Source organism: Felis catus, chromosome B3 (genome assembly GCF_018350175.1).
Source record: "Felis catus isolate Fca126 chromosome B3, F.catus_Fca126_mat1.0, whole genome shotgun sequence".
Lineage (NCBI taxonomy): Eukaryota > Metazoa > Chordata > Mammalia > Carnivora > Felidae > Felis > Felis catus.
Window position 1 is genome coordinate 28,009,565 of NC_058373.1, and position 15,085 is coordinate 28,024,649.

Genomic DNA, 15,085 nt, shown 5'->3' on the forward strand with positions numbered 1-15,085 from the left:
AAGAATGGAGATCCACAGACCCCTGAGATAAACAAGTGAAGAGAAACACTTGTGGTAGGATCTGTGGGGTTTGCAACTGCTCACTATGTAGATATGTCAGTTGTTCTGGGTGTATGGAAATTTTCACAATGAAATGCCAGGAAAAAAAGAAAATTCTAGCTGTTGTAACCAAAAAAATATACCAATGTTTTCCAGTGTATTTTCAAATGGACACTATCTCAATTCATCCTACAAAGAGGGTAAGAACTACTTTCCAAAGTAATATTTTTATCCACCTTGATGGCTTTCAAATAGTGGGACTAACAAACTTCAGCAACTTCAGCAGTAGATCTCAAGTGGGTTTTTGAGATTCTACAGGTCTGAGGTGGGTACAGGCATCCATTTCTTTTTAAAGACTCAAAAGTTTCTGAGCCATAGCCAAGGTCGAGAACAACTAAATGACGGAGTCTTGTTGACTTTTCATAACAACAGGCCTAAACAAGAGTGTTTGCTGGTATTTCTCTGCAAAAAATACAAGATACAATGAAATAAGGGGCCAAGTCCAGTCCACAGGCCAAAGGCTTACAAAAAGTATTTTATATATTCCCATAGAAGAGTCAGACAGGAAAAATTTCAGGAGTAATTGTATCTCCTCACTCTTGTAATAATTACTATTTATAGTTTGACAAGGCAAGATATATTGTAAAACTTAAAAGAAGAAATATTAACTGGGGAAGGACACCAGAGCAAGGTAGCTTTGCAATGAAAAGACCTTCATTTACAAAGAACAATGAAATCCAGGTAGCTCATAATTAACTGTAATTTAGACAACAATCACCAAAGAGAAAACAAAATTTCAGAGTTATGTTCAGGTACTCATATTCCCATTGCACATTCCAAAATTTCTATAAACTACAATTTATAAAGGTCTTTACAAAATGAAAACTACTAGTGAAAGGTCCTTACCTTTTCTAGAAGGAAGCTCTCCATTCTGGTTTAATTCTGTCCCAGTATATACAATTTCTCCATCTTTAACCATTTCATTCCACAGGCCACAGAGCCCATCTCGTGTGAAAGCAAGCTGGTAACGATAAATAATAAACTTACAGAATGATCATACTCACAATGCAATTCTTAAAGAATTAGATGATTTTTTAAAAAATTTTCATTTCCTCTTTTTTATTCAATCATCATTTAATAAAAATCATCCCAAAAAATATAGTTAAGTGAAAAAGGCACAGTGCATAACAGTATACATACCATGCTAACTTTTGCATAAGACACAAGAAAAAAGACACATACATACGCACTCTGGAAAGATAAACCAGAAACAAATAATAATAATTATCTACAGGGAGACAAGGAGAGGAACATGGGCAGTAGAGATGAATGAAAGATTTTCAATAAACTTTATATATTTTTACTTCTAAAACAGAACAATGATTTTGATCTTCAAAAATTAAAATTCAACATAAAAAGGCAAAATCTACAACTGGTAACAAGCAAATTAACCTACGTTTATCACAAAGAAAAGCATCTCAGGGGCCTTTTCAATTATACATCATTAGTCAAATATACTCTAAGGGAAAAAATATCTTAAACTTTACTCATTGGTCTTATCAATAATCATAATATTGACTTTAATTAAAATCTTAAAACTACCTCATATATATTGTATGATACAGCAGTGTTAACATAATAAAACGTGTTTACAGCAGTTATGTTAGTGTTACTAGATATGAATGTTTTAAGTATAAAAGAAATAAAATCAAGGACATTTTTAAGAACAAACTGAACTGGAAATCTCAATATGAATTTATATTTGAATATATGTGCTTCGTTTTGGAAAGGACCTAGAATCAATGATACTCTGACAGCAATAAGTACTCCCAGCACCCACGTATCAGTTTTTAAATCTCACTTCCCACTGAACAAAATCTGGGCTCTTAGGAAAAAAGGCTGATTCAAGGGTCAGGGCAACAAGATGAGCCTGGAATATTTTGTGTTTGCACCAAAAAAGCTGGTTAAGGACTTATGGGGAATCCACTGACCAAATTTAAAACAATTTTGAGCATCAAAATACATAACTGCAGTGGACTGCAAAAGTAAATAAAAACACATGAGTCCATGGTAATATTCAAAGAAAAAAAAACAAAAATAACTCTCACTTGTCAGTACTTAGGAGTCAGAAAAGGCTTCCCAGAGCAAGCAGCCAATGAGGCACAGGGGTGGACACCCAGAGAAGGCACCCATTGAAAACAGAAGCCCTCATATCATACACACAAGACACTTTACACTAAAACAGACACATCTGTTTGGCCATCTTTTTTTATTATTATTTTTTTTAATGTTTATTTATTTTTTGAGAGAGAGACACAGTGTGAGCAGGGTAGGGGCAGAGAGAGAGAGAGGGAGACACAAACTCTGAAGCAGGCCCCAAGCTCCAAGCTGTCAGCACAGAGACTGATGCAGGGCTCCAATTCACAAGCTGTGAGATCAGGACCTGAGCCGAAGTCAGATGCTTAACTGACTGAGCCACCCAGGCGTCCCTGTTTGGCCATCTTTTAAAGAAAAGCTAGGGCCTTTTTTTTTTTTTACAAGTCCACTAACTCATTCCTTGTCATCATTCCAGCATGCACCACCCTCATGAAGCATCCACTATTTCCAGTCTCCAATTCTTTAAATGGAGCAAGAATTAAAGGGCACTTTGTAAGCAATCTCAGATTAGAATTCTTCCAGATTTTCAAGACCTTTTCCCCAATCCTTTAGAGTTCTCTTTTACCTAACCTGTACAAATAATATTTTCAGCATCTCACTTTTACCCAAAGCATGTGTGGTAAGCAAAAGTCTAAGCCCTCAAGATCCTCTTCCCCTAGTACATACATACCCTGTGTAATCCCCTCTGAGTTTGGGTGGGTACCCATGAATAAGATGGGACATCACACCTGTGACCAGGTTTTGTTTCCATCTATGGCAAACATGAAGGAACTTCTCACATATAATTAAAGTCCCACATCTGTTGATTTCTAGTTAATAAAAAAGAAGATTACCCTAGAGGCCCTACTTGATCAGGTGTAAGCCCTGAAGAGTGTGGGGCCATCCAGAAGAGACATTCTCTACAGCCATGAAGAGGCAAACTGCCATGAGCTGCCATGCAGACGGGCAGCATCTAGGAGCCCATGACTCAGTCCCCCAACTGCAACGAACTAAATTCTGACAAAGAGGACACCAATGAGAGCACACCATGGCCCACACCCTGATTTCATGCAGCCTATTAGACCCAAAGCAGAGGGCCCAGCTAAGCTGTGGCCAGACTCCTAACCCACAGAAACTCAGAGAGAGAATAAACATGAGTTGTTTTAAGGTGCTAAATTTGTGGCCAGTGACTTGTTATACAGCAAGAGAAAACCAATTCAGCATCCAACTTAGTTTTCATAGAAGCAACAGCTTTCTCTCAGCCCTCATATTTTATTTGTTCACCTCACTAACAAGATAACTGCCATAAACACACTTAGAATGAAAATATATGACTCTTGGGACGCCTGGATGGCTTAGTCGGTTAAGCTTCCAACTTCAACTCAGGTCATGATCTCGCGGTGAGTTCGAGCCCTGAATCAGGCTCTGTGCTGACAGTCCAGAGCCTGGAGCTGCTTCACATTCTGTGTCTCCCTCTCTCTCTGCTCCTCCCCTGCTCACACTGTATCTCTCTCTCAAAAAAAATAAATAAACATTTACAAAAATTAAAAGAAGAAAAAAAGATAAAAGTATCAACTGGCAAGGAGAAAAGGAAACTCCTTCCTAAAGAGTGAGCCACAAACATTCAGCGCCCCTGTTGTTTTAATAAGGGAAGGGAAAAGCCTGGCCCATCTACTCGTTTAGGTAAGAGGAGGGCAGCTAACACTGCCGGGGTTCAGTCCAGCTTTCACACAGCCACATAAGCCTGGGACGCAAACAGGAGCCAGATAAACCAGCCTCATGTGTGCCTCCAGCAGTTACACGGCATCTTTAGGTGGTCCAGGGAATAAATGATCATCGTTTAAGGCGTAACTCACTATCAGTGCAATGGATAGAGACAGAAGAAGAAACTAGAAACAAAGAAAATAACTTTGGAGCCTTTTGCCAAGAGTCACCCCAAAAAAGGATGACAGCCTAAGCCAAGACAAGGAAAGTAAAGTACTTAAGACATTTCAGATCAAATGAGACAGATGAGACAAATGGAAAAAAAGGTAGGGATAGAATCAGAACGAGAGAGAACTAACTCAGTGTTAACCACTGAGATTTGCACTAACTATGAACATGAACACCGAGATCCTCTCTCCACGCACACATGCATATACTTATATGCACACTCACAGACACACACACACACACACACACACACACACACACACACACTGCAAATACAAATCCAGATGTTAACAGAGTGTTCAGGACTAGAGATCCAAATTTGAGAGTCATCAGCAAGTGGGATATAGGATCAGGACCTGGAGGAAATGCCAACGCCCAAGGAGAGAGAGTAACCAACATCCTCAACCCCAACTGCACACTGGGATTACCCACAAGGTGACTGCATCAATGTCTTTGGATGCAGTCCCAGTTGAATAACACTGGTGTTTAGAGCTTAGAGATACCAAGAAAAAAAAAAGAGAGACAGACAGAGAGAGAGACAGAGAGAGAATGCACTTAAAAAGTAAGCCAAGGAAGGTCAGATAGAAACATAAAGTACATCTGTTTTGAGACATCAGGCAGCCAGGAATAGGAGGCCTGAGACCCAAGAGAGAAGTACAGCCCAAAGAACCTAAGTCTGCTTCCCCAAAAGGCACTTGCCAATTCTGTGAGCAGGACTAAGCCAATAGCTGAGCAGAGCTGCTGGGGAACAGGCTGCAGCCAGGGTCCTCATGGGGTAAAGGCCTAGTAAATAAACCTTGCTCTGAGCAAAACCTCGAAGGCCCACACACACGAGAAGCAGGGGTGAAGTGGGAGCAGATGGCATTCCTAGGGAAGAAGCCCAGTTTTGATTCATCTCAGTTCTCAACTTCTCTGCAGTGACCTGGGACTGCTAGTGCAACTGGACTGATAGATTCCCCTCCAGAGGAGGAAACTGTCACCCAGAGCCAGAGCGTCAAATCATCACAATAGTTTTTCATACACAGTTATCTGGAACTCAAACAAAAATAATAATGGATAAGGCAAGATAATGTGACAGAAAAATGGAAAAAAAAATGTATAGAAGACAATAGAAACAGACCAAGAGCAGATACAAAAGATAGAAATATAGACACAGACTGTCCTAAAAAGGAGAGCCTGAGCAATAGATTAAAGTCCTGACACTTTACTTGGCAAATGTCAGCCCAGGGCAGTGAGAGGCAGGGGAAAGGGGGACAAGGGAATACATGAAGCATAAGACACAGCACGTTACCACAGGGGTAAGCAAACTAAGGCCTAACCCACAGGCCAAATCTGGCCCACTACCTGATTTCATATGGCCCACAAACCAAAAATGGTTCTTACATTTTTCAATGGCTGAAAAATAGTCAAGGAAAATATTTTGTGACACATGAAAATTATGACAAACTTCAGTATCAATAAAGCTTTAATGGAACCCAGACATACTTGTTATATATTATGTGTGGCATGACAATGGCAGAGGTAAGTAGTTGTTACAAAGAACACACGGCTCACAGAAATATTTACCATCTAGCCCTTTACAGAAAAAGGCCCTACTCCACAGTGAATAGCAGATACAGCAGGTTGTTGACTAGGCACATTCACTAGGCATGTGGGGCTCTTCTACTAGGTTTGCAAAAAGAAACCATCAACAATCCAAGGAGGGAAGAAAAAAGAAATAAATTAAAATACTAGTTCCTTTATCTCTCCTTGTCAAGAGATGAATGTTCAGTCCATGGGGAGCTAGATCCTGCTCTCCCACTACCTTGTAGGCTGTGTCACTGGCTCCATGGTAGGCAGTTGGGAAGCCATAACGCACATGCTATTGGTGACATTATATCCAAGACTGCAGGGGAAGGGAAGCCCATGGGTATGCTGGGGTGCCAGCCCAGGGGGAAGGGAAGACGCAAAGAAACTATAAAGGAAGGAAAAAAAATGCCAAAACACTTGAAACTAAACATTTAAAATAGATGTACCTTACTAAATATAACTGCACTCAATAAAATCCATTTAAACAAAAACATGGAAATTCTAGAATCAAAAAAATACATTATCGATAATTAAGAACTCTGAATGAGATTAAAAGCAGATTAGGAAGGCCTATGCTGCTTCTGCCGGTGAAGGATTAACTTGTTTAGGAATTACCTCTCTGCTGTAATCAACTACGAAACCAGACAAAATACATCAAACAGCTGTTTTCAAACACTGGACAACAACAGCCCAGGGCTATGACCCCTGAGAAGGGCAACAAATGAAGCCCTACAAGTGCCCAAGCTTACTGCCTAGAAGCAGCTTCCAGGATGCAGCACAGGAAAGGGGAATCCAAATAGAGCCCAGAGGTCTTGCTGAATTGAAGAGACAGTTCAGCTATAAGTAGGTTAAAATGACAAGAATACAGGTGAAGGGGGAGCTGCAGAGAATGATCCCTAGAGATGGGCAGAGGGGACACTTTGAGTCTTGGGCTGAATACCGATAGTTGAAAAAATTATCAAGGCTAGGGAAAGAAGCTCTAGAAAGAAGTGGGCAGAATTCCCATGATTTCCAGTCTGTGAAAAGCCTATGTTTCTACCAAACAGAATGAAAAAAACACCCAACACACCGAGCATTAGGAAGAGTCCTAAGGAGGGTATTGCCTTAGTAAGGCAGATAAATTAGCACATGACTAGAGGCTGTGCTACATCAGCCTGAACAAACCTGAGAATCAAGCTTTAAAAAAGTTAAGTTGATCCCAACTAACCTACATGCATGCCAGACAAACTAATGCTCTTAAAAAAAAAAAAAAAAAAAAATCCAGCACAGAATAATACAATATTTATAATGTCCAGCATTCAATTAAAAAAATAAATAAAACAAAAGCCAGCACAGAATAACATAATACTTATAATGTCCTGGCATACAAAATGCTCCATAATCAAAGCAATCAATCAATGGAAACAACAGAAGCAATCAATAGAAATAAAGCTAGATGTGATAGAGATAATAGAATTAGCAGACAAGAACGTTAAAAGCATTATTATATAGATATGTCCACAGGCTCACAAATATGAAAATATGAACCTGATGACAAGTGAAATGGAAGATATAAAAAGGACCTGAATGGAACCCCAGATGAAATACAACACCTAAAGTGAAATTTTCGATGCGTATCATTAATAGATTAGATACTGGCAGAACAGTTATACTATAATGTACCATGCCTAAGCTTACAGCAATTACATAATATGCTCTCTCCCTTTTAAAACTCATTTATTCCAGGCTCCACACATAACCAAGAGTCTTCATGCCCGTCTATAGTCATTAAGTCATCTCAAGATCCTTCTCTACTAGCTTCCTCAGGAAGAGCTCATGGGAACAATATTCGTTCATTGATAAAGTTGTGCCTTTTTTAAAACTGAAAAGTCAGTTTTACTAGAACATAACATCCTTGGCTCACATTTTCTTTTCTTAGAGGGTGCCATAAATGTGTTACTCAATCTTCTTCTGCAAAAAAGTCTTGTGGTCAATGTGTGATGGTAACCTTATTATATTCTCCTTATAAACATTATTAGTCTTTTCTAAGAACAGTTATTTTTTTTTAAAAAAAAGACTAACAATATGTATAAAGCTCTGATAAAATTAATCCAAAATACAGAGAAAAAGACAAATAACCAAATTCATCAATAAAAAAAAGTGAGGTACGCTACCTATCCTATAGACAAGAAATTAATCAAAAGATACCATTATGAATATTAAGTTACCTGTATTTACAAAATTCTTTTATTTCTACATCTCATCTGTCAACTGGAAAACCTGAGAATAGAATTTACCAAGATGATCACTTTTATGTTAAGGTACTGATATTTCCAAGCATAAAGTGACAGTATATACATGTAATAATTTTATGTTTAATATTTAACTTATCTTTACTCATTTTAAATTGATGATTAAAAGGGACAAATGATTCGAGTTTAGTTATTAATATACTCAACAACTTTGATGGACCTCAAGGGCATTACACCACGAACAAAACCAATCTCAAAAGGTCACATTACCATATGACATTCTCAAAATGACAAAATTAAAAAGATGGAAAATGGACTAGTGATTGCCAGGGGTCAGAGATGGTGGGGTAAGGAGGGTGTGACTATACAGGAGCAAGAGGCAGATCTTTGTGGTATAATTATATGATTGGCAGAGAACTATATACACATTGTACCAATGTCAATTTCCTGGTTTTGATACTGTACTATAGTTATATAAGATGTAACCACTGGGGGAGTCTGGGTGAAGAGTATACAGTGATGTCTCCACTTTCTTTGCAACTTCCTATGAGTCTATAATTGCTTCAAAATAAAAAGTTAAAAAAAATTGCATCATACATATCTAATTTCATGCTCTACTTCAAAGAACCCAAAAATAGAAACTGTAAGGAGATTAATCTGAGTACAGATTATGCAAGAAAAGGATAATACCATTCTTGAACTATGCTCAAAGACATACCCTTAGCCTTACATCAAGACTAGCAAATAAATGTGCATATATGATTTAAGAATAAAAAGCTCTTGGAGCACCTGGGTGTCTCAGTTAGGCATCCAACTCTTGATATCAGCTCAGGTCATCATCTCCGGGTTCACAGGATGGAGCCCTGCATAGGGCTCTGCACTGACAGTGTAGAGCCTGCTTGAGATTCTCTCTCTCCCTCTTGCTTTCTCTACCCCTCCCCCTTTTGCTATCTCTTGAATCAAATTTAAGAAAAAAAAAAGAATAAAAAGGTTTTAAGGTATCATATACCTTTAAAAAAAACTATTTTTTATAGTTCCTTTGCTTAATTGACTTTTCAGTTCACTGAGAAACTACCAATCACATCAAACAGGACTTTTACTTTAAATATAAAAAATGGTAACGGTAGTGATTATGTAGACAACATCTCTTAGCTCTGTATTTTATTGACTCTTCAAGAGAGTTGTGAAGAACTGCCGATTCAAAGTACTCCACACAACAATCAGAAAAGAGTATTGAAGGGGCACCTGGCTAGCTCAGTTGGTTAAGCATCCAACTTCAGCTCAGGTCATGATCTCGTGGTTTGTGGGTTCAAGCTCTGCATCAGGCTCTGTACTGACAGCTTAGAGCCTGGAGCCTGCTTCAGATTTTGTGTGTGTCTCTCTCTCTGCCCCTCCCCTACTTGGGCTCTGTCTCTCAAAAATAAATAAAATGTTAAAAGAAATTTTTTTTTAATTCTAAAAGAAAAAAAAAGAAGAGTATCAAAAACATAAAAAGCAGGAGTGCCTGGTGGCTCAGTCAGTTAAGCGTCCGACTTCGGCTCAGGTCATGATCTCGTGGTTAGTGAGTTTGGGCCTATGTCCGGCTCTGTGCTGACAGCTCAGAGCCTGGAGCCTGCTTCACATTCTATGTCTCCCTCTCTCTCTGCCCCTCCCCTGCTCACACTCTATGTGTGTCTCTCTCTCAAAAATAAATAAACATTAAAAAAAAAATTTTAAAGAAAACGCAAAAAGCATTATATATGTAAAAGCCAGATATACGCCTGCCGCCTGCCATACAATTGTCACTCCATTAGGGGCAGCTCGTTGCAACATCTTAGGCCTGACACATTTAACAAGAAAGTCTAGGATCAGTGTCCATGCTTTTCATAATATACACATATTAAAAGTTTTCATAGCCTTTAAAAATTTTTCTTTTCTAAAGTTGCTAAAAACCTCAAGGACATTTCAAACAAAAATAGCTATAGAAAATAGATTTGCTAAATCCTATGGTTAAGAAACATGTTTCTACCCCACATAATATTAATTAACCAGTTATCAATTTTGTTCCCAATACAAAAGCTCTACCTAAGAAATGGGGCACTTCCCACTCCAGTTGGTAGAGAGGGTAAAACCTATCGGAACAAGGCTTGCATCTGCAATGTGTGTCTGCGGGAAGGATTCCAAAGAGTGAAACTATGTCTAAGTCATTTCTTAAGGTAAAACGACATTTATTCCTCACATATAATAAGCAATGCTTGAGAAACTATATATAACCAAGGTCCATGATCACCTTTTTCATGATATTAAGTGGCTTCAATACCTAAAACACATTTTCCCTCTGGTGCACTCTCCAAAACATAGATCTCTTCACTTACTCCTGGGATAAGTTTGGATGACTTTGACTAATATTTGAAATGTCTATGAAGGGCCAAGCACCGTATGTTACATTAAATCAAAAGGAAAATAGTAAGCACTCCAAAGCATAAGCAGTGTTTCTTTTTAAGCATATCTGCCTGAATCATCATAGGCACTAAACTCAGCATTAAACTGGTTTTAGATCAAGATGTTAAAACTCACATTAAGCAGTTATTCAATAGTGATTAAAAAGAAAAGAAGAACTTCATGAGATAAAGTTCTTTACTTCAACAAGTTTTGCAAAATACAAAAACACTAATTTAAAAAACAAGCCTTAAAATCAGTTTCCCTGAATCTCAAGATTTCAGAAATAAGAAATTACTCATCTTACCTCCCACAACCCCACTTTTTAAAAAAATAACAAAAGAAAATGAACAGTAATTGCCAAATAAAAGGCAACGTTTAAACAATAACAAACCAAAAGAGTCACTACTATGCCAATTCATAACCCAATTCTTTGTGCTTTAATCTAACATTATACCATTAATAACAATCCCAAAATCCACAACATAGTTCTAAGCACCTGGCTCTCATACCTACTAGGCCTCAACACTTTTTTTTTAATGTGTATTTATTTTTGAGAGAGAAGAGAGCACGTGCATACGTGAGCGGGAGAAGGGCAGAGAGAGAGGGAAAGAAGAACCCCAAGCAGCCTCTGTGCTGCCAGCGCAGAGCCCAACACAAGGCTCAATCCCACAAACCATGAGATCATGACTTGAGACTCAACACTTAAGAAAAAAAAAATTAAGAAAGGGCAATAACTGTTGGTGGGAATGCAAACTGGTGCAGCCACTCTGGAAAATAGCATGGAGATTTCTCAAAATGTTAAAAATAGAACTATCCTACAATCCAGCATCTGCACTAATAGGTATTTACCCAAAGTATACAAAAACAGATTCAAAGGGGTACATGCACCCCACTGTTTATAGCAGCATTATCAACAATAGTCACATTATGGAGACAACCCTAATGTCCCTGACTGATAAATACAGAATAGATAAAGAAAATGTGGTAGTGTATATATGTATGTATACATCTATGTTATATGTGTGTGTGTGTGTATATACACACACACAAATACATAATACACAATGGAATATTACTAAGCCATCATAAAGAAAGAAATCTTGCACAGTGACGTGGATCGAGGTAGAGTGTTATTATGTTAAGCAAAATAAGTCAGAGAAAAACAAATACCATATGATTTCACTCATGTGGAGTTTAAAAAACAAAACAGATGAACATATGGGAAGGGGGAATAAAGAGAGAAAAAGAGAAACAAACCATTAAAGACTGTTAAAGATAGAGAACCGAGGGGAGGCAGGTCGGTGGGGGATGGGCTAGATGGGTGATGGGTACTAAGGAAGACATTTGTTATGATGAGCACTGGATGTTGTATGTAAGTGATGAATCACTGAATTCTACTCCTGAAACCTATGCTGCACTGTATGTTAACTAACTAGAATTTAAATAAAACTTTTAAAAGAAAAAAAAAAGGAAGGGCAATAATACTTCAAGTATCTATGATCAAGTGCTTACAGAATATATGACTCTTGATAAACTGTGCAAGATTATACTGAAAAAGGTAGATTACTTGATAAATAGTTAAAACAGTTAACCTCAGGAAAGAGAAAGAAAACCCATATATACTACAAAATATTTCAGACACTTCTTTTTCCTGTTAATATGGAGTTAACAAAAGTAGTTTTTACAAACCATTTACAAAGAAAACTAACTTGTGGCAAAAAAAAAAAAAGTCTACAGAAACATTACTGCTATTATTTATTTGACAATGTCTGGACAAGCTTGCAATTACATTATTAAATCAAAACATTAGAAAGTCTAAGGCCAACATTTTGTTTCCACACATTCTTTATGTGAAAACCTGAGCACTTCCTATTAATACGACCAGTCACAAATACTAAACAAACAGCTCAAATGAACTCTTGTCTCTCCAGGAACACAAACACAGGGTCCTGTGAGTCTCTGCAGGACATAATAAATTACTACATGTCACTTCCCCTCCTATCTGAACATCTCAAAAACTATCATTAAATATCACCAAGGTATACTTAATAACACAGACCTCTTAAAAATAGTAATAAGAAAAATGTTTGCATAATCAGATCTCAAGTTTCTTGCACTTACACATAATTTCAATTAAAATGTAGCCACAGTCTATAAAAACTGATACAATAAAGGTACATTTTAAACTATAGGAAATAAACCTGCTTCTCTACCATGGCGAGATCTGATCTGCATCCTCTTACTTATCCCATATAAAGCTTTAAACAGAAAATTAAGTATGGAGGCAGAAACACACTAAGAAAAAGGCATGTGGAAACCCCACCTGTATATCTGTTTTCAACCATTTGGAGTCAAGTCGAGTCTGGGCAGCCAAACAGAAAGAATCAGAGGGCATCTTTCCTCCAGCTTCCTCCCAGTTGTAAGTCCTGCAAGTAAAATAAAAATGTTGGAACACCTAAAGCTTTTCAGAATTGTACAAAGACCCTCCCACAAGGTTTAATGCGGGGGAAAAAAAAAAAAAACACAGAAAGATGGGAGAAGAGAACCGTTGGGGGAGGGGAAGGAAAGGAAGAGAAAGGAAGAGAAAGATGGAGAGACAGGAAGGAGGAGGAGGAACGAAAAAGCCTACTTCCAATATAGGTAAAAGCCACACACGGAATTCGCCTGGTTTCTGTACTACGTCGTCAAGACATTGAGAATGGACGGTCACAGGAGACCAAATCACAATGTCATCCCCTTCCCTTAAATCCAAAAGGTAAACACAGGAAAGACAGGAAGCCCACATTTCAACGACAAATGACAGTAGCATGCATCTGCCTCTTTATTCCGTACCAGTAAGTGGTGCGTGAAACAAATTAATCAAAAGTCACGTCTGCAGAAAAATCCAAAAGAATAATCACTTTGAAATGGAAAGACAGCACAAGACGCGCGCCGCGGGCGGTCCGCGCAGGCCCAGGTCCGGCAGCCGCGCCAACGCCCGCCGCGCCCTAGCTCGACCGTGCCCTAGGTCCCGACCCGCGCCGCCCCAGCGGCTCGCCGCCCTCTCCGCCCCCGGGGACGAGGACCTGACGCGCTAAGGCCCTGCCGCCACACTTCGGCGGCGTGCGGACACAGCCTCCAAGAAGCCGCTGGCTCCGCCGGCGCTGGTGATCCTTATGCCTCTTTCGACCGGAGGGGCGGGCCGACACGGGACTACCGCCCCCGCGCCCAGCCAATCACAGAGAGTCTACGAGGCAGGCCCAGCCAATGGAAAACAGGAGCCCACTCGCCCTTCCTCCCATCTCTCCTGCTTCCTTCAACCCTGTTCATCTTCCTCCTAGGGGTTCACCCCTTGCGGTCAGGGCCAACCGCAAGCGCCGGGGGGCGGGATTTCCGCTGCACGCACACACTCCTGTCCCCGGCTCAGCACTGCGTTCCGAACCACCTGTGGGCGGGGTAGGACTTACGAGATTGGGTTGCACCGAGCTACAAGGGTGTGTACCTTGGGCACCTGTACAGGTGAGAACACAGCGCGGGAGGCTGTCTTGAATCTGTTAGAGCCTCCTGCTGTCCCACTGAAAGCAACTAAAATCCTAGGCAGAATTCAAGGAGCAGGGGAATCGGAGAAGGGAATCAGTACCACTGAACCAGTGGCCAAAAAACGTATCTTTAAACTTTTTTTTAAATAATTGAATTCCTACAAAGTATGTTCTCTAACCATAATAGAATTAAACTACAAGTCAGTGAAAGATAACATGAAGATCTCCAAACACTTGGGAATTAAACAATATACTTCTAAGTAATCCACAGGTCAAAGAAGAAATCTCAAGGGAAATAGAACTGTTTGAATTGAATAAAAATTAAAATATAACGTCACAATTTGTGGGATGTAGCTAAAACAGTATGAATGTGAAATTTATAACATTAGCTGCTTTTCTTAGAAAAGAAGAAAGGTCTAAAATCAAGGATCTAAACTTACACTTCAAGAAACTAGGAAAAGAAAAGCAATATACATCCAAAACAGGAGGAAGGAGGAAATAATACAGGAGTAGAAATAAATTAAATTGAAAATAGAAAAACAACAGAGAAAGTAATTGAAACTAAAAGTTGTTCCTTTGAAAAGATAAAAGATAAATATCTATAAGACTGCCTGTTGCATCCACACAACTCCTGAAACAGAATGCTACGGGCACCAGTGACAGTCACAACAAAGTTTATTACAATGAGAGGCAAGGCCGACCAATCGGGACCAACACTCTTGATAAGAGTGCGGCCCCGAACAGCCGGGGTACAGAGTTTTTATAACCGATCACATCGTTTTATCATCACCTGGGAACAGAACAAAGAAACAGGTTCCAGATGAGTTAGAAACAGTTGCCTAATGAGGTGTTTACTTTAGACTTTCTGCCTCTAAGTTGCAACCAGTGGATCTCCTTGACCCTGCCTCTGATGCTCTTCTCTTTGAACTTTTGTTTCCTTAATTGGTGAAGCCTAATTTACAAGGGTATGAGGCATAGTTTACCAGAGCAAAGCAAGGCTGTTATCTCTTAACCTTCAGTGTCAACACAAAGCTGTTATTTTTCAAGCTAAGCATTAGCCCTACACTACAATTTAACCCTTACATGCCAATAAAGAGAGAGAGAGAGAGAAAGAGAGAGAAAACATACAGGTTACCAATATCAGGAATACAAGAGAAGATACCAGTAAAGACCCCACAGACTTCAACAGGATAGTAAGGTAGGGGTACCTAGTTGGCTCAGTCAGTAGAACATGTGACT

The 15,085-nt window shown here is 39.1% G+C and overlaps 1 protein-coding gene across 7 annotated transcripts in view; it reads right to left on the bottom strand.

Moving 5' to 3' along the window:
* HERC2 (HECT and RLD domain containing E3 ubiquitin protein ligase 2) overlaps window positions 1-13,533 on the bottom strand; it is a 279,601-nt gene extending 266,068 nt beyond the window's left edge. For 3 of the 7 annotated variants that reach the window (XM_045058962.1, XM_045058961.1, XM_045058958.1), the window contains exons 1-3: window positions 13,161-13,504; window positions 12,652-12,754; window positions 946-1,060 (exon numbers count right to left, since the gene is read on the bottom strand). In XM_045058962.1, coding sequence (XP_044914897.1) covers window positions 946-1,060; window positions 12,652-12,723 — 187 coding nt within the window. In that variant the 5' untranslated portion in view covers window positions 12,724-12,754; window positions 13,161-13,504. Of the gene's footprint in view, window positions 1-945; window positions 1,061-7,883; window positions 7,936-12,651; window positions 12,755-13,160 lie in introns of those variants that run through there. The other 4 variants (XM_045058959.1, XM_045058960.1, XM_045058963.1 and 1 more) reach the window with 4 other exon arrangements.
* Window positions 13,534-15,085: the final 1,552 nt, after the last annotated feature.